This window comes from Phaenicophaeus curvirostris, chromosome 5 (genome assembly GCF_032191515.1).
Source record: "Phaenicophaeus curvirostris isolate KB17595 chromosome 5, BPBGC_Pcur_1.0, whole genome shotgun sequence".
Taxonomy (NCBI): domain Eukaryota; kingdom Metazoa; phylum Chordata; class Aves; order Cuculiformes; family Cuculidae; genus Phaenicophaeus; species Phaenicophaeus curvirostris.
The window spans coordinates 12,256,622-12,274,710 of NC_091396.1; the positions used below are offsets into that span (position 1 = coordinate 12,256,622).

Sequence of the window (18,089 nt, forward strand, 5' to 3'; positions counted from 1 at the left end):
CTGCCTGCTGACAGCAGCACAGTGCCACTTTGACATCCTGCAATAATTTTAAATGAGAATGATTAATTTTTCTTTAGAAGGCAGCAGATGGCAGCAAAGTTATACAGATGCGCCAGACTAGTAGAGAAGAAAAATATCTTGGTACTCACACTCTAGCAACATTCCATGGAAAAAAATGTATCATTTGTTTCTGTCTGTCTTGCAGTGTGGTTAAGACACTAAATCAAGTTTGATGGCCCTCGTGCACTTGTAACGTGAGGGTTTTTTCCCCCCCATTACCAGGAGTTAATGAAATCAGATTGGGGTGACATGATGTGAATTACACTCAATAAATCATCTTTGCCTCTGCAGGAACCAATTCTTTGTGCAGATCTTTTTATAGCCCTCATTAAACAGATACTAATCGCCTTGTGCAAATATTATCACAATGTGCCTGACTCTGTGTGTACCCTGACTGATACAGGAGCCCTAACTGCCAACCTCTGCAGTGAGCTATGCATACCACTCACTCTGTCATTTGAGTTAGTTGTCTGGATGCATCCTTTGCTAAGACTTCAAAACAGGGGTGGGGGGCATTGGTAAAAGTAGAGAGAAGAGGGAGAGGAGGAAGGAAATGCCTCTATATAGAATCATAGTGTTTAAAACACTCCAAAATCCTACCAATTTAAACAAAAAAATGAAGTCTGGGTCTTGGACAAGAACACTGGAAGTTTCTGGGATTCGCTCCCTACTCCTGAACACATTCAGTGCTACACTTGACACGTATATTTGTTGAAGCTGTCATTGCCAGCAGCACCACATCCACTTAAAAGGAGCAGCAACAATCATACATTGCTGAACTCATTTCAGATTGAACTGAGAGTCTGGATTTGAGTTACCTCTTTTTTGATAGATTTCCTGTCCCTTACTTCTACCTTTTAATAGTTTCGTCAGTCTTCACAACAAGAACTTGTGAATAAATTAAACATAAAGCAAAACTTGCAGCACAATCTTTTGATATAAAAAGACATGTTTTTGAAAGAATGCAGGGGCCTGGCTTGGGTTTTTTTTGTTGTTGTTGTTGCTGAAGTCAGTAGAGGTTTTGTTTCAATTAGATGGGATCAATCTCAGGCCTGGGATTTGGTGTTGAGATTCCTATCCGGCTTGCCAGTTCATCACCACCAGAATGTCTGATGTCTGTAGGCAGTACAGAGAAGAATTATATATGCCAGTTGCATATTTTTCATGTTGTTTATCAATAAAGGGCCAAACTATGAATTTGTTCCTTATGCAGAATGAGATGCAGAGATGCAGAGCCCAAGGAAAAAAAATGGCTTAGAAAAAGTAACTTAGAAATCCATCATTTTTCCCTTGTCTCTGAGAAGAAAAAAGTTACTTTACAAGGTGCAGCTGTCCTCTTCCAGTGTGCACACTCGGATCTGCTCCCAAGACCCTGTATACAGGCTGGGAACTGTAGTTGCCTCTGAGAGTTTACTGCTTTCTAGCAGAGAGCCACGACAGAATCAGGTCATGTAAGGGGAAAGGAGAAACCCACATACCCCTTTGTCCTCTCATGTAACAGCAAGGGGGTGAACTATGTGGTGGCCTTTTAGACTTCAAGTTTTTAGTTTCATGGTAACTCCTGTGACAGTAACCACCTATTAAAAGGACAATAATCACGTTTGTTTGATGAACTGCTTAGTTTGCTCCTGAACTAACAGATAAGATCCATTATGTTTGTTCTCCTATTTCTGCCAATACTGCTGGACATCAGAGATTAAGACCCGGACATCTGTTTGTTTATCTTTACACCATGTCAGTGAAGTATGAAGAAAATACAAACCATTTCATAATTGCTGGAAAAGTTGTGTGTAATTTGCAGACTGTCAGATCTGGGAAGTGATAGTTGACTGAAAGCATTGGAAGAACATTTATTTTGCAAACCTATTTTGAGAGATAGAATTCATTACAAAATATATGCCTTCAGCTGGGTTGGACTGATCTTTCCTGACTTTGGAAAAACCCAGGCTTTTGTAAGTGGATGGCAGACTCAAGGAGGTCTAGTTAAATGTTTGGTAAATGTTATCACAGAATCAAACAAAGTCAAAAGATTTCATTTGGCCTCCTCATTGCTCTTGATGTTGCTGGGAATTTGCAAGCAAAACACTCCAGTCATCAAATAATCAACATTGACTCTAGTCTTCATGGAACCATTTCTTTTTAATTTGGAGACATTATAATTATCCAGCTTTTTGACTAATGTATATAGCATGTAGTAAAAAGGCTTTTACACAGCAAAGTTCTTTACCTCATGAACAAATTATGCTGCTTCTCCTCATGAAGGATACTTGGCCCTGCTCCAAGGAATTAAATGTTAAAAAAATAGAACAATTTCAAAGCTGACACAGATTATTTGGTGAAAAAAGATGTTCTTTAAGAAATATTTGGATAATAAAAGCAAACCCTTGAAAACATAATAAACAAATTTTAGTTAGGTAGAACTGGATTTAGTTATCGGTTGTACTCAGTCATGCTGGAAATTTTTCTCCTGATGCCTGTGTGCTCTACACTACTTAAGTATGATGTGAGATAATATAAAATGGTGTATTGACGGCACAGGGAAAATATTTGGATGGCTGTCTGGAGTTGCCATTATTGGCTTTAATTATGACTTACTGTCCTCTGGGTACTAAATGAGCCAGAAAAGGCTTCATATGTGCCAAAGTATTCATTAGTATTCCCCTTTTGGTCATTGTACTTGCAGAAAAAGTTTATATCTGGCACCTGACTGCAATTCTTGTTAGCACAGACCGAGATGCTTTGCAGATTTTGATAATCATCTGAAAGTACATCAGTGTCCCTACCTTTTGGATAGAGTAAAAGTTGTTTCTAGCTAACTACAGCAGAACTCTGACCACTTTCTGACGTAACTGGAGAACTAACACCTTTTGCGCTCCTCTGTTTGACGTGGCTTCTTAAAGTAAGTTTTGTGGTACCAACTGGAGAAAGAAAAATAACTACTTGTTTTCCTTCTCCAGGTTAGGGTACCTACAGTGGGACTGTAAGGGAAAGTACTTGTATATCAGCATTTTAGGCCTCTTGCCACCATTCCATATAGCACTAATTATGAAGCTGCAAAAATCTTTCTGAGATAGAAATAGTCTTTGGAATCTATTTTGATAATTGTCTATAATGAAGTACCTTTCCTTTGCCACAGGGTGTCTCTAGGGCAGGTACAAACCAAAATAATAACTCAAAGAGTATTTCATGAACTCTCCTGACACATCGCTGTGGAGACCCCACTGAGAATGAGGACCACTCCTTTGGCATCCACTCTTGAACAAACTGGTAGACAGGGATGAATTCCTGCTCCAACACACATTTACCATTTCAAAACATAATTTTAATTGTTTGAACCTTGTTTGAACTGACTTTATCATCATGTTTTAAGTAACCTTTGAACTGGTGGCCTGTGGGACACCAGGCTGCTCTTAGAAATGAATACGTTAACTAAAGTGTTGTGTAAATAGGTGCTCCTGATTTCGGAGGCGTTTGATGACGTCTTCCACTTCTCATCTGTGACATTAGAGCATAGCCTGGCCATGATCTAAGTACACAGCTCTTCTTGAACTCCTAAGACTTTAAGAGAAAGCTTGCTTTCATGGGCCAGTGCTGTTTCCCAGTCTTGTTCTCCCTGAAACCTCAAGGGTTTCAAAATCCTCAAGCTCCTCTGAGATTTTAATCTAGTTCATGTATGGATTTCAACTACTGCTTTAAGGCTAGTGCCCAACATTTTGCTTTGTGGAATATTTGTGGTGAAAAGTTGCTTAGCCAAACTTCTTCAGTAATATTCCCTGCATGGGCAAGAGGAAGAGCTTGGTTCTTACTCTTTAAAAGACATGATTTTTGCAGGGATGGAAGGAATTTAGGAGAAAAAATAAAAAGTCTTTAGTCGGTGTTTATTGCAACTGCAGAATTTTGCTGCTCCTTACAAGCACGGCAGGTGGTGCTCTTGATCCTCCCAAATGAAAAATGCTCTAACCCCCAGTGAAGTCAGAATCATGCCGCCCAGCACCAGCTAGTTGGCTCTAGCCCCGTCCAGTTAATCCAAGGATCTTTCAGCTTTCAGTGAAGTGTTTTCTGCCAGTAAAACCGAAAGGAGGGAAGGAAAGGTAATTTAAGTGGGGACTGGGTTTTGGCAGTAAATGAAGGGAAGATCAATATAAACAAAAGCAGCTAGTTGGCAAGTACATACTTAACCGCACTAGAGCCCGATTCAGCCTTATGTCCCAAGTTTAGATGACAAAGATGCCTGCTGTTTAACTCATAAGTAAAACAAGGTACCCAATAAATTGCACAATTCTATTGAAGTCATTTCAGCTGTGCTACGTACTTTAAGTAGGATCAGGCTTTCACCTACACATTGTTATTTCCCCCTGCAAGCACCTCAAAACTTATAACCAGTGACTATTCTAATTTCAAGATCCTTCAACAGTTGAGAATAGCCACTTGCTTGTTTCTCAGCTGGCAGCTATAATCTGCACTGAAGAGCATGCATTTGCTCTAACCTCTTATGCCTTGCAAAATCTGGATGAGAAAGGTCATTAGCACAAGAGAGATAAAATTCTCTTCCAGCTGTTAACAAACTGATGGTAATTAAAAATGGCAAGTGTTAATATGCATGTGGGTTTTTAGGGGAAAAAAAAAAAAAAAGAACATTTCAAGCAGAAAATCCACCTCTCAAGATTCCAAAATTCTTAGTTGAAAATGTTTAGGGAACTAACTAAAAAATGGGCAGTTCTGAGCAGAACTTCAAAACTTTGGGGAGAAAAATCATTATGAATACATGCCAGATAGCTGGTCAGCCAGATTCCTACCCAAGGTTTTTTTGCAGCAGTATTCCTGGAAAGGTGTCATTGCCAGTTCTTTTGAATTTTTCTTGTAAATACACGTTTCTTAAGGATAAAGTATTAGGTATAAAAAAAATGTGCCCACTTCACTTATCCCAGCAGCATTTAATGCTGCTGTTCCCTAGTCCTCTCCTGCATATGTTAACTAGATTCAGAGATACTGTAAAACAGGGATAATTGTGTTTTACCCAAGATGCTACTCAAGTACACTTGTTTAGTTTTCTTTGCATGTAAAGACTAGACACCAATAGATGGTGCTGTTGGTGCATTAATAAGGTTCAGTTTCACATTTGTTTTCTAGTCTGTGGTTGGAATTTGGATTTTTTTTTAAGGAAAAAAAAAAAAAGAAAACAAAATCCCTAATGCTCAGCTTTTATCCAAGATGTTCTGCCCACACTGAACCGGTCACCATTTAACTTTAACCTGAACTGTGGCCCAGGAAATCCTTCAACATAAATAACCTTGAAAGCTGACATGACTACTTTTGGAACGCGCTCCCTCAATAAATCTGTTGGTTTGTTGTGCAATGTTGAAGTGTGCAGTTGTTTCTCTGATTAATTAGGGCAAAAAATAAACTTGCACGATCGATCCAAGCTGTGACACGTTTCAGCCCCGGCTGGAACATGTGGGTAGGAAAGGCCTTAGAGCCTTCTAAACAGCTCTGCCCTGGGATTCTAAGATTCATGCTTGCTTTTGCAGTTATTTGATTTGACTGGGTAAAGCAGCTGCTGACAAAGTCTGCAACCAAGGAGTTCTAGCCTGTCACAGGACTGACTTACCAGGTTAGTAGGGGTAGGACTGGGCACAGTAAGAAGTCTTTCATCTTGGCCGCCTGCCCCCACTAAAGACAATGTAAGAGCACCAGTGTATGTAGTAGTGTTTATTTTATTTCACATGTTACCCACGGAGCACAGCCGATACATTCTCTACATCTTTCACCAGACCGGAATGCAAGATAAAAAAAGGTATGGAAAAACAGTTTAACTTCTGACATTCACGATATGAAAAATAGAGGGGATACACTGTTTTAAAATGCCCTTATGCAATATATATATATATAAAACGTATAAAAATAAAATATTTTTTTTAAAAAAGATACAAACAGACCACGACACAGGACAGTCTTAAATATCGATACGTATCTCACGACCCACACACACCGCACTTATAATTAACAACAACCACGTACAATTGCACTTTTCCTCTCTGTGACGTTCAAGTATATCGCAGTCCCCACGGGGACTGGTGAGTGTCCGGCTCCCTGCCGGGTGCAACAACGCCGAGGGTAGAGCAGATGCGGGCGGTCCCCGCCGGGACTCGAACCCGCCGTCCCCGGGGAGGCGGAGGCCGCCCCTCGGCGCCGGGCGGGGCCGCGGGACCTGCCGCCCCCCGCTCCCCGGGACCCGCCCGGGCGGGCGCTTGCGCGGGGCTCCCGGCGGCGGGGCCGGAGCGTTCTCGCCCCCTCAGTCCTTCGTTCCGTCCCGTCGATGCGGCGCTCAGAGCCCCAGCAGGGCGGCGAGCGGCCCCGGGGAGCGCGGCGGCAGCGAGCGGCGCCGGCGGCCGTAGCCCTGCGGGCTGATCTTGCTGGCCGGCGCGGCGGCGTCCTTGCCCTCGTCCGTCAGCTGGTGGATGTCGTGGGCGAGTTTCTGCACCGTGCACGTCCCGAACCGGCACCCCATGCGGATGGCTTGGAAGTGGGGGAAGCTGTTAATGCTCTGCCGGTAGCGTTTGACGCGGATGCGAGCATCGTCCCGACTGCTGGGGGGAGGGAGGAGAGAGAGTCCGGGCGTTAGAGGAGCAGCGAGACCCCCGGACCCCAGCGACCCCCGAATGTTAATGCTCTGCCCTCCCCCATCGCGGGGAGGGAAACACCGGGGACCCCCCGGCTCTGCCCTCGCCCGGCGCTCGGGTCACGGAGCGGATCTCGCTGCCCACGGGGAAGAGGCCCCGCCGTTTCAGGGCTGTTGCGTTATCTCTGGATCCAGAGCCGCAGTTACTATTTATATTTGGCTTTCGCGGCGCTGCCTCCCGCGAGGGAGGGCAGGCAGGAGGCGGCTTTCAGCGCGACGCGCACCCGGGCAGGACCCGCCTCGGAGCGAGAACGAGCCGAAACACCCGCGACCCCGAAACTTCCCACCGCCTGGAGCGAGCGCCCGAGCCGAGGAGGGGCTGGAATTTACCTGGGATGCGAGACTCGGAGATCGCCTTCCACGTCCTGGGCCCGCAGGAGCGGCTGCACGGCCGCCCCCAGCCCTCGGGGCGCGCCCGGCGGCCTCACGTCGCGCTTGGCTCGGCTCAGCGCCCACTTGGTCCACCTAGAGCAGCGCGGGGGAAAGCGCAGGCTGTTAGCGGGGCGGCGGCCGAGCCGAGGAGACTCGAGGGGCGATAATCTTTGCCAGCGCCGAGATTCGTGCGGCGGGGGAGGGAGGGGGGGGGATGTTTCCTGAAAGGGTCTTTAAGGAGCTGTGCGATTCCCCCAGGGAACGCGGTCCCGGGAGCCAGCGGGAGGGCGAGCTGCGATACTCACTTTCTTTTGAACTCTGTCGCTACGTCCACCCTTGCAGCATCCACCCCGAAGAAGGTCACGGAGCCGAGACACAGCAGGGCTACGTGAACTAGTTTCATTCTGGCTGGGCTCCTGGCGGAGGGAAAAAGAGAAGAGCCGTGAGCGCGGTTGCTAATAAAAGTCAAGTAAGATCCTTTACTTCTGGTCGTTGCAGAGAGCTCCTTCCCTCGGAGAGCCCCCGGGCTACTGGGGACTTTGTGTGCGATATGAACCAGAAGCTAATATTTGTTTAGCACCTTATCGCAGAGCAAATAACAGAGCCTCCAGAGTTTACGTTTGTCGAGAGTTTTACTTGCAGAGGCGGCTGAAAACCAGCAGGATTTCCAGAATACCCCCAGCGGCTTGCGCTAGGATTTAGCAAACCCATGAGATTAGAGAGATCTGGCTATCGGACGCATCGCTTCCAAACTCCAGCAAGTGTTTTGCTGCCTGGGAGTTTATCCCCCAAGAGCTCATCTTCCCACTTCACAGGCAGAACCAGCTAGCTCTGGATCTTACGTTGTAAACTGCAGCCGATGCCAAGAGCCAGTGCAAGACTCCAAACTCTCCAAAACAGTCCAGATTGATTAAATTTTTTTCCTCCTTTCCTTCCACCTCCCCATGCCTCTCCCTGTTGCTGTTGTTGGGGGGGGGGGGAAGGGAAAATAGTTCTTACCTGTCAGTGAGGATAATCCACTAGGACAAATGTTCTTGTAGTAGCGATCCCAACTTGCAGGGTTTCCTGAGGAGCGAGAATTCCTCCTTTGTGTCTGAAGTAACCACTGCCGAAGGGCGCTCCACCGCTCCCTTTATAAGAGCGCGGGGGGAGTGGGAGGACCCAGGCGTGGCTTTTCTTTGACACTTACCCCACCCCCACATCCCAAGCACTTCTTCATCATTCTAGCGTGGATTGGGGGCGACCCACACTAGGGTAAAAATAAGAGGATTATTGAAAATTATCTTAAACAACAGCCTAGGTATTTCGTTAATTATAAGGGCAGCTTTGAGGGGTGCATTCCGAGTCATGGCATAACTTGCACGATCTGATAAGCCCCCAGTCTGTTTTACTGGGGACAGGCATTTTAAGCGCCAATATATGCTTATATTTACACCATCTGTAGCATAAATTCTCATTCTAGGCATCTTAATTTCAGGTGGCTGGAAACAAGGAGCGGGAACTAGAGCCGATCAATTTCAAAATCCATGCCAATCCATCAAATACCAAAGTTCTAGAAATAAACCCATATTTGGACAACGTGAATTATAATGAGTAACTGTAATGAATGCCAGCCTTCTTTACACAAGTCAGGAGGTGACAAACCAAGCATCATTAGGATTTATGACTCAACTTGAGTGCATTTTTTATCTAAGAAAATGTATTTGATTTACTAGATTGATTCAAATAAATCACAATTTAAATGGCTTAGGAAGATGAAAGTTAGAGCGCACTTCTGTACCTTTGAGCAGCCCAGGGCTGCTGAAATGCCTGGGGCTGTGGACGCCAGGGGAGACTTTGCCGTGCCTCGCTTCATCCCCAGTCAGCAAGCTTTTATGTACGGGAGTGCACTTCTCCGCTTATAAAGCTAAACCAGTGCATAAACGCTTGCAGGACCAAGGTTCCGAACAGCATTTTCCCTGCTGGCCGGCACCAAAACCTTAGCCTGCCCACCTTTTTGGGTTTGTTTGGGTTTTTTTTTTTTACAGTCTTCAGCATCTTTGTTTCGTGACGCTTCAGCATCGGAGAGGTCCGGCTTCGCAGGGGGGCTGGAAGCAGCACCAGAGGGGCTGTTTCCCTACTTGTTTCAAGGCAAATTCAGCTGCACCGAGGGAAATGCCCCAAGGTCGCAGCGCTCTGGGGCGCCAGGATCCCCTTCCCCGCGAGGAATCCTCCGGAGCAAGGAATGAGCCGGTACTTGAGAGAAGTTTCTCTCGCATCTTGCCCCAAGCAAGAACCAGGTGAGTGTACACTCGTGACTTTCTAGATAACCGCGATGTGTAACACCACCCTGGCGAGGTATGTGCGAGGGCATGACGGAAACAGCCCTGCGCACGGCTGACTCGGTCTAAGGTTCTCCCTCTCTCCCAGGCATCCGGAGACTTTTCTCCATCATCAACCTGCAGGGCTGCCCCTTCGCATCCTCCAGCCGTGAGCTGCCCGCCCAGCCCCGCACCTGCCCGGCCGGAGCCGAGCGGGGCTGCCCCGGTGCCGCTGCCCTCCCGAGCAAGGGGCGCTCGGAGCTCGGGATAGAGGGAGAAACGGGAAAATGAGTGGTCTAGAACGGGGCTGTATAGTGAGCAGAGCTGCACAGCTCGCATCAAACCGCGATGACTGATTCTAGAGACCGCACGAGGCAGCTCGAACGAGTTCCAGCGTTTCCTCGATCAGCAGAAGTTGAAACCGAATCTAGCTTTTCCCAACGAGAAGGCAGGATTTTCTGTGATAAGTGTTGCTATGATTCGAATTAAGTCTCCTGTTCCGGTAAAAAAAAAAATCACATACTTCCCCAAATGCTGGAAAATCCCTCATTAAAATCCTTGGCTAAATGGAAAGTGCATTTCGTATACTCTTAGGCAAACAATGCAGAAAGAATCCCATATTGGTTTAGGAATAGTAACAATAGTAGTAATGCAACTCACATGTGAGTTGTGTGCTGACTACAACTGTCATTTTAGTGATACAAAATTAGCTCATTCTAATTCATGAGGTGGCAAACTGGCACATAAATTATAAGTTTGTTGCTGATGTGATTTGTGAAAGGGCTTCAGCAGGTAAAGCTGGTTCGAATGTAACACAAAGCATCATGTTCTTTGTTCAGATGTTCATTTTGTTCTTCCCAAGAACATTTTGGAAATGAGCAATAATCACTGAATTTGTACTATGAGGTAACAGTAGCCCCTTTTAAAACATTATTTTGTAAATAGTGAGTTATTTCCATTTTGAAAAAAAAAGCTACACACAATGTTCCACAGGATATTATTCACAAACTATTATTCTGAAGCAGTGCCACACAGTTCAGCAAGACTGGGCTTTCCTGTGAAGGGTAAAGTCTCCTCTGGATGCTGCCTCATCCATTGCAGGGATGTTGGCCCGGAGGGACATCCAGCTCTTAAACTTGTTTCCTGATTTTCTTGGGCATGTCATTCAACCGCTCAGTGTCACTGTATGTACAAAAGACTTTACCTGTATCTGCTCCAGCAAGGAGATTGTGAAGATTAGTTGCTGTTTGTACAGCATTTTATTCAGGCTGAGTTTTAGTCCAAAAGCAAAGGTCTAAAATCTGTAGGCATCATTGGGGAATCAGTTTAAGGCAAATATTCTGTGCCGATTATGGAAGAAATTTGTTTGAAGCCAGTGGAAGTGCCTTTGCATGTTTTATTTTGGGTTTAAACATACTGAATTCATATGCCATGAGTATGAATATACTTGATTATTTTTCAGGCTGGATGAAATCAGCAGAAAGATGATACTAGTAGAAGAATGACACCCTGTGGGGGATGTAAAACCTCAGTCAAGCTCCACATGGAAAAGACTTGCTGCTAGTGCATGCAGCCAGCCAGCTTTTTTTGTGCCAAGGGCACAGTGACAAGGGGCTATTCCATTTCTGGTAGTCCCATTGGAGGTGGCTTCAGTGAGTCTTACTTCTCATAGGTTTGAGTACACCAAACAAAATCTCCTAAATGAGGGTGGGATGCATACTGGTAGCAGAAAACCTGGTCCAAGTCACAGCTGCTTCACTGCTCTGGCATGGGGTGGGGTGACATTGGATTAATAAGGGACTGCAGGCAGACTATGACTTTTACATTTCCTGAAGGAGGACTGAACCTTTGCAACTTTTTGGTGCAAAGCACACAATTTGAGTGTGGCAACATTGTCCTTGTGTGCTTTCAGTCTCCTGGAGGGGCTGCAGCCCCACAGTTCTTCTCCCAGAATAAACATGTGGCTGCTTATTGGGTCCTTCTGGACACCTAGGCCTTGGTGTTCACTCAGAACCACAGCTCTGTGAGCCTCTTCACCTCCCATGAGGAGCCAGGCTCCGCTGCTGTAACAGAGGGAATGATGGTTTTGGTGGTCTGGATACAAGTTCAATTTCCTTTGCATCAGCCTTTAGGTGAGCAAACAATCTGTCTGCTCCACTTCCTCGTTTGTTCTAGAACAACATAAGATTGCTCTATACTTAAGGGAAGTTAAGGAAGTAAGTTACGGATGACTGACTTCTTTTACTGTCTGTGCAGGTACACAGCTGTGTTCAAACCCAGATGAACAGTGCCCGTCCTGTTACATGAGTACTTAAGACATGCCACTTCCTATGCCATGCTTTATAAACTAACTAGATTTTGGTTATATTGAACCAGATGAAAGAAGGAGTGAGGCTGTAAAGTGGGCACTAGTAAGATTAGGGAATCAGTAAGTAACATCTTCCCTTTGATCCAGCATTTGTTAATGCCCAGGGATAAGTGTTAGGTGAGATTATCTGGCAAGAAGTGGAGCAGTGAGACTTTACTACTGAGATTTGTTATTACATATTGAACCTTTTTATGGGTGCAGAGATGATAACCCCAAGGTCTCATTTCATTTCAAATTAGGTAGTTCCTTACTGTCTCTAAACTTGCTTTTGTAAACTGTTACATGGCTGTCTTGACTTTGTGCTGCAATTTAACAACTGCAGCACTCATCCCTCGTAGTTGCAGTGATGAGCTTTATCCTTGTCCGCCTCACAGGGGAAATGTGTGGTTTCATTAAGATTTGCATTCCTTTATTGCTACTTCAAAAATTCTTTTAATGAAAAAACTCTGTGTTTTGAAAACAGCTTTGTGGGTTTCAGTCATTGAAGTCTAGAGGAGCATGAACTAAAATGCTTATTCATAACTTAAGAAAGGCATTCCTTCTTCTGGCTTCTACCTGGCACAGAAAGCAACTGACCCCACAGGGCACATCTCTTTCTCAAAAAGTATATTCAGTCTTTTTGATGTGTATAGTAGCTGGTTTTATTTACTCTTAAAGTTACCATGCAATTGTATTAAGTTTAGACCTTTCTACATGGCATCTGACTTCAACACAGTAATGCCACGAGGTGACTGACTCCAAAGAGACTTGGACCGCTGCCCTCTGCTGAGAAGACACAAGCAAGAACACTGTCATTGATTGTTGAAGCTTCCCAACCAGTTTGCCTCCGGGTTATCGGCCAGACACTTCATCGGTATGTCCTAGCGAAGTGGGAGGTGTGAGAACTGTGTGTTTGAAACAGAAATGTCTCTGAAACCGCTAATGGCTGCCCTAGTCCTTCATGACAGTGGATTGTCAGGGGTAAATCCTAGGAATTCACTGCATTTCCATGTGCACCCTGGAATCCACACAGGTGGAACTGCTCCTCACTGTGGAGCAAATTATGCCATTCATATGTTTGTTCTCTCTGTGCTGTCAAACAGGACGTGCATGGAAGCTCATCACAATGATTTGGCAGACTCTGCCAGCTGTCAGACACCCCGTTTATCACCAGCATCGCCGAACCCATCAGGCTCTCGAGGGTCCAAAAGCCGTTGGCCTCATCTGTGTGTTACAAAGAATAAACCTGCCCGCTGCCTCACTGAGCGCCTGAACCAGTGCCTTGGGGGTGAGGAGGGTGGCAAGGATGCGCTCTCACCCCAATGGGAAGGGGGGCACTGCCTTGGCCCATTCCACGCATACTGGACAAAAACATCCTGATTCCTGAGGCTGAGCTCAGGACGGTGGCTTTAGCTGCTTTTCTTGTCACACCACCTACAAGCGAGGGATGCCCTCGGGAGAGGTCCCTGTGGTGTGGCGAGGTCCCTTGAGGTGTGGAGCTGTTTGTGCAAAGCAGAAAGTGTTCCAGGCTCCCTGTGCGTGGCTGGGCTACTCACAGGGGGGCTGCAAAGCGACCCTTCCGGGTCCTCCCTGCCCACGGTGGGCTTTGATGTGGTGCGACAGTGTTCATACCAGTGATTTTGTGGGGCAGCAGCTCAGCTCGCTCCCAGCCTGGCAGAGCCACAGCTCAGTGGTGGGTTTGAAGCGATGCAACAGTGTTCACAGGTGGGTGGTGGCTTAGCCCATGCTCAGCGGTGGGTTCGAAGAGATGCGTTCACATGGTGACCCACAGCTCAGCCCACGCCCAGCGCCGTGGGGTCACAGCTCAGCAGTGGGTTTGGAGCGGGGTTTCAAAGCGATACGTTCACATGTGTGACCCGTAGCTTGGCTCACTCACAGCCCAGTGGGGTCACAGCCTAGTGGTGGGTTCGAAGTGATGCGCTCACACGTGTGACCTGCGGCTCAGCCCACACCCAGCAGTGGGTTCGAAGTGGGGTTTCTAAGCGATGCAACAGCGCTCACTCGTGTGACCCGCAGCTCAGCTCTCACCCAGCCCTGTGGGGTCATGGCCCAATGGTGGGTTTTGAAGCGATGCGCTCACACGGTGACCCACGGCTCAGCCCACGCCGTGGGTTTGGAGCAATGTGTCCACATGTGTGACCCGGGGCTCAGCTCATGCACAGTGGTGGGTTCGAAGTGACGTGACAGTGTTCACACTTGAGCAACGAAGCTGGTGAAGGGGCTGGAAAACAAGTCTCGCGAGGAGCGGCTGAGGGAGCTGGGGTTGTTTAGCTTGGAGGAGGCTGAAGGGAGACCTCATTGCTCTCTACAAGTACCTGAAAGAAGGTTGTGGAGAGGCGGGAGCTGGGAACAAGGGGCAATGGCCTCAAGCTGCGCCAGGAGAGGTTCAAGCTGGATATCAGAAAAAATTTTCACAGAAAGGTTTATTGGGCACTGTCAGTGGCTGCCTAGGGAGAGGGCTGAGTCACCATCCCTGGAGGTGGGTAAAAGGCGGGTAGACGAGCTGCTCAGGGACGTAGTTTAGTGGCCGGCAGGAACTCGCTGACCCTGGAGGTCTCTCCCAACCTAGTGATCCTGTGTGACCCCTCGGGGCGGCGGCTCAGCCCACTCGCTCGCACGAGTGACCCTCGGCCCAGCCCCGGGGTCCCGGGCGCGGCGGGGGGTGGGGGTGTGTGTGTGTGTCTCGCGGGGGCGTCTTGTGGCGCTGCCCGCGCGCTGCCCGCCGCCCGGCCCCCGCCCAGCCCGCGGTGGCGGCGCCGCCGGCCTCGCGCATGCGCCCCGCGCGCCTCCAACATGGCCGGGGCGAGGCCGGCGCTCCCGTGGCGGGGAGGATGCTGAGCCTCCCGGGAGCCTCCGCAGCGGCACGGGTGGCGGAGCGGGTTCCTCTCGGCCATGGCCAGGCTGGCCGATTATTTCATCGTGGTGGGCTATGACCACGAGAAGACAGGTAGGTGTGGCCGCGAGCGGGGCTGCCTGGCCTCTTCCCCCCTCCCCTCGCCCCCGCCCGGGCCGCGGGAGGAGGAGGAGACTGCGGGGGGGGGGGGGGGGGGGGGGGGGGGGGGGGGGGGGAGGGAAGGGTTAACCCCCCTTTCCCGAGGCGGAGCGGCTCCTGGGCCCCGGCACCCCGAGACCCGGCCCTTGCGAACGGGAGAGAGGGGGATGGCTGGAAATGCTGCCCGCACACCGGGGCGCGGAGCGGGGACCGGGTGCCGGTGCCCCCCCCGTTCTGCCTTTGTGCCCCCCCCTCCCTGTTCTGCCTTTGTGCCCCCCCCCCCCGTTCTGCCTTTGTGCCCCCCCCCGTTCTGTCTCTGTGCCTCCCCCCTCCCCGTTCTGTCTCTGTGCCTCCCCCCTCCCCGTTCTGTCTCTGTGCCTCCCCCCTCCCCGTTCTGTCTCTGTGCCTCCCCCCTCCCCGTTCTGTCTCTGTGCCTCCCCCCTCCCCGTTCTGCCTCTGTGCCTCCCCCCCCCGTTCTATCTCTGTGCGCCCCCCCCCCGTTCTGTCTCTGTGCGCCCCCCCGTCTGTCTCTGTGCGCCCCCCACTTCTGTCTCTGGACCCTACCCCTTTTGCCCCGGGTGCCCCCCCCCCTTTCTTCTTGCCCCGGGTGCCCCCCCCCCTTTTCTTCTTGCCCCAGGTGCACACCCCCTTTTCTTCGTGCCCCCCCTTTTCTTCTTGCCCCGGGTGCCCCCCCCTTCTGCCCCGGGTGCAGGTGTTGCAGCTGGAGCCTGGGAACAGCCACTTTCCGTAGGGAATCGAGGTGTTCCTGTCCGCCAGCGTGGAAGGAAAGCAGTGCTATCCACTGCCGGTCTGTGGGTGAAGGGAGAGTGGCTACTATTATGTAACTTTCTGTTTTGATAGGACCACATTTGTAGCTGGAGAAACCTTAAATCAGTGTATAAACTGGTTTGGAAATGAAGTGATTGTCGGCTGGTATGTGTTTGTGCTGGGTATTCCGGAACGAATGTATGTTATTAATAAACAATATTTTAAATGGCTGCATGTCCCCTAATTTATTTGACTATGCATAAACCAAACAACACTCAAGTTTGTTAGTCTAAGTAACTCTTTGAAGTAGTGATTGTGTGTAATCTGTGTTCGTTCACTCTGAAAGTCTAGGTAATAAACTCCTTCGAGTAAGATCCTTTCATTTTTTCAAGAAATAATTTTCACAGAAATCGCCATATCCACAGCTTTAAAGATAGGATGGCTTGCAAATTTCTGCCAAAGTGCCAGTGTTGTTATACCATTGTTTACATTGTGGTTCCCCCTCCCATCCATCTTGGAAATAAACTTGTCCTAACTGTAGTGGCACAATTTTAGGATGTGAAACGGAGAGTACTTTATCTTAAAAATAAAAACCTTCCCTTTTGCCTTTCCCCTGTTTGGAACGTTTTATCCAAGAACAGTAGAGAGCCCAAACCAAAGAAGGAACCAGAAAATCCAGGGGTGCTCTTAAAAAGAGACAAAGCAAGTAGGCTGCCTTCTAAGGGATATGATCAATCTGACATAGCCGCTATGTGAAATAAAATCATAGATGACATTGGAAAGCTTTATGTTTGTAGAATGTCATTATCTGTAGCATTTAATTATGTGTTTAACTTCCTGTACATAAATTATCTCATTAAGTTCAGTAGGATTGTTTTGCCTGGATGAAATTGTGCAGATTCAGGAATAACTGCAGAACTAGAACCTTAATTTGAAAAGGTCATGCCCAGAAAGTAACTATTTAGACTTCATTATTTAAATTGCTTGTTGCTACTTTAATCCTTCATACTAAAAATGCTTGAAGGAACAACATTCTGTTGAAGACTAGGCATGCATTGTTTCTCAAATTCCTTTACCCCCACACGCGATTCCATAATACACGGCGCACTGACCTTTCTTTCTTCTTTTAATAGTCATAGTTTCTTGATGCATTTGTTATGCTTCCTTCTATATCGAAAAGCAGGGGCAAACATTTCCAGGATGTAGACTTATTACCCATGAAGCTTTTAAACCTCTAAGTATGTTCTTTTTTTTTTTTTCTTTCATTCTTTTAATTTTTTCCCATCCTCAGCAAGGCTCTGGCTTCGTTTTAATATGCTTGAATTTAATCTTGAGTGTAATTACATTTTACAGTGTTTTTTCAGGGATAATCTGTGGAATATTTTTGTGTAAACAAGCAAACAAAAATCCTGTAACCTTCCCTCTCTTCCCCAACCTGTACGTCAGCAGCAGTTTGGATAATGTGCACTTGTGGTTAATAGGAAAGGATGTTTACAGTAATGACAGTTCTTCCAGAAAAGCCGTTTTTCCTCTGATGTCTCTCTGTAGCAGCTACCATCTGCTTTGACTTCAAGTATTATATGGATTTATTTATACATGACAGTATCTGCAGTATACAGAAAATGTGGTGAAGATGCTGCATTCCCATGCAAGTTGTCTGGCTTTATTAAAAAACATTCACTATAAATATCTAAAATGCTGAACTTGTGCAATTTAGGAGCAGATTTCTAGATTTTTCTTGTTGCAGAAAATCTTTGTTATTGGTGTTAGAAGTTTTTATCCAACATAATCAGTCTTAAGCGGGACTGAATGTTGTTTTTGTCCTCAAATAAACCATAGAGAGTATCCTCTGGAGGTCAAACATTTTAAAGTTCATTCCTGTTCCACTTTAAGCCAATGTAAATTGATTTTACTGCAGTCCTGATGCTGTCGTCCCTATTGTGTTAAATCTTCCATTCGTTTTCAGCTTGGTCCAGGGTGCTGACCTGTCAAAAAGACCCTTCTTGCTGAGTATTTTGCCTGTGTTGCTTTATTAATTTTTTTCCTGGGTTACTTTTCTGCTAGTTTTTCAAACAGGATATCAAAAGAGTGCCAGTATCAGCACCAAGGAGGAGCAGGAGCCTGCAAGAGGAGGACAGGTCACTGCAGTCTGTGTTTATATCAGCTTAAAATGGTCGTAGAACGCAGGGCACAAAGACATTACTCAGGTGGCATAGTCTTCCATGTGCTCCAAGGAAGGTAATGGGTGCCTTTGAATAGTTCCTGGAACTATTCAGTTAGTTTGTGTTTGGCAAGAGTAGAGAATGAGCTTTGCTGTTTAATAACCTGAGTGTCAGTAATCTTTCAGGCACATGGGAAGTTAGGATAAGTCTTTGTGTTGTAAAGGATGAACTGATTCACCTAGCTTTTTATGTATTTCAGGCACAGCTGACTGTTCCCACTTAAAAATTACTTAGCCTGCCTTTCACCATAAAAGTAAGCTTAAGTATATCATAATTCTAATTGCTGTTGTGTTTTTTAAAGACTCATTCTGAGCCTCTTCATGAACTG

At 47.1% G+C, this 18,089-nt stretch overlaps 2 protein-coding genes across 6 annotated transcripts in view; one reads left to right on the top strand and one right to left on the bottom strand.

The window, feature by feature from the left end:
• Nucleotides 1-5,756: 5,756 nt before the first annotated feature.
• On the bottom strand, nt 5,757-8,258 carry ADM (adrenomedullin). The gene is made up of 4 exons (XM_069857595.1): nt 8,111-8,258; nt 7,417-7,527; nt 7,070-7,204; nt 5,757-6,647 (listed from the first exon to the last, which is right to left on the bottom strand). The coding sequence occupies exons 2-4, from the start codon at nt 7,512-7,514 to the stop codon at nt 6,386-6,388; spliced, it is 495 nt and encodes a 164-aa protein (XP_069713696.1). The 5' UTR covers nt 7,515-7,527; nt 8,111-8,258; the 3' UTR covers nt 5,757-6,385.
• A 6,302-nt stretch (nt 8,259-14,560) lies between these two features.
• SBF2 (SET binding factor 2) overlaps nt 14,561-18,089 on the top strand; it is a 256,714-nt gene continuing 253,185 nt past the window's right edge. For all 5 annotated transcript variants that reach the window (XM_069857573.1, XM_069857575.1, XM_069857577.1 and 2 more), the window contains exon 1: nt 14,561-14,726. In XM_069857573.1, the coding sequence (XP_069713674.1) occupies nt 14,672-14,726 (55 nt within the window). In that variant the 5' untranslated portion in view covers nt 14,561-14,671. The remainder of the gene's footprint in view (nt 14,727-18,089) is intronic.

Bases quoted from the DNA above. Each gene is read 5' to 3' on its own strand.
- ADM (XM_069857595.1), bottom strand. From the start codon at position 7,514: ATGAAACTAGTTCACGTAGCCCTGCTGTGTCTCGGCTCCGTGACCTTC. The intron at 7,205-7,416 runs GTGAGTATCGCA...GCGCTGCTCTAG, and splicing joins GCGACAGAGTTCAAAAGAAA to GTGGACCAAGTGGGCGCTGA. The intron at 6,648-7,069 runs GTAAATTCCAGC...CCCTCCCCCCAG, and splicing joins CTCCGAGTCTCGCATCCCAG to CAGTCGGGACGATGCTCGCA.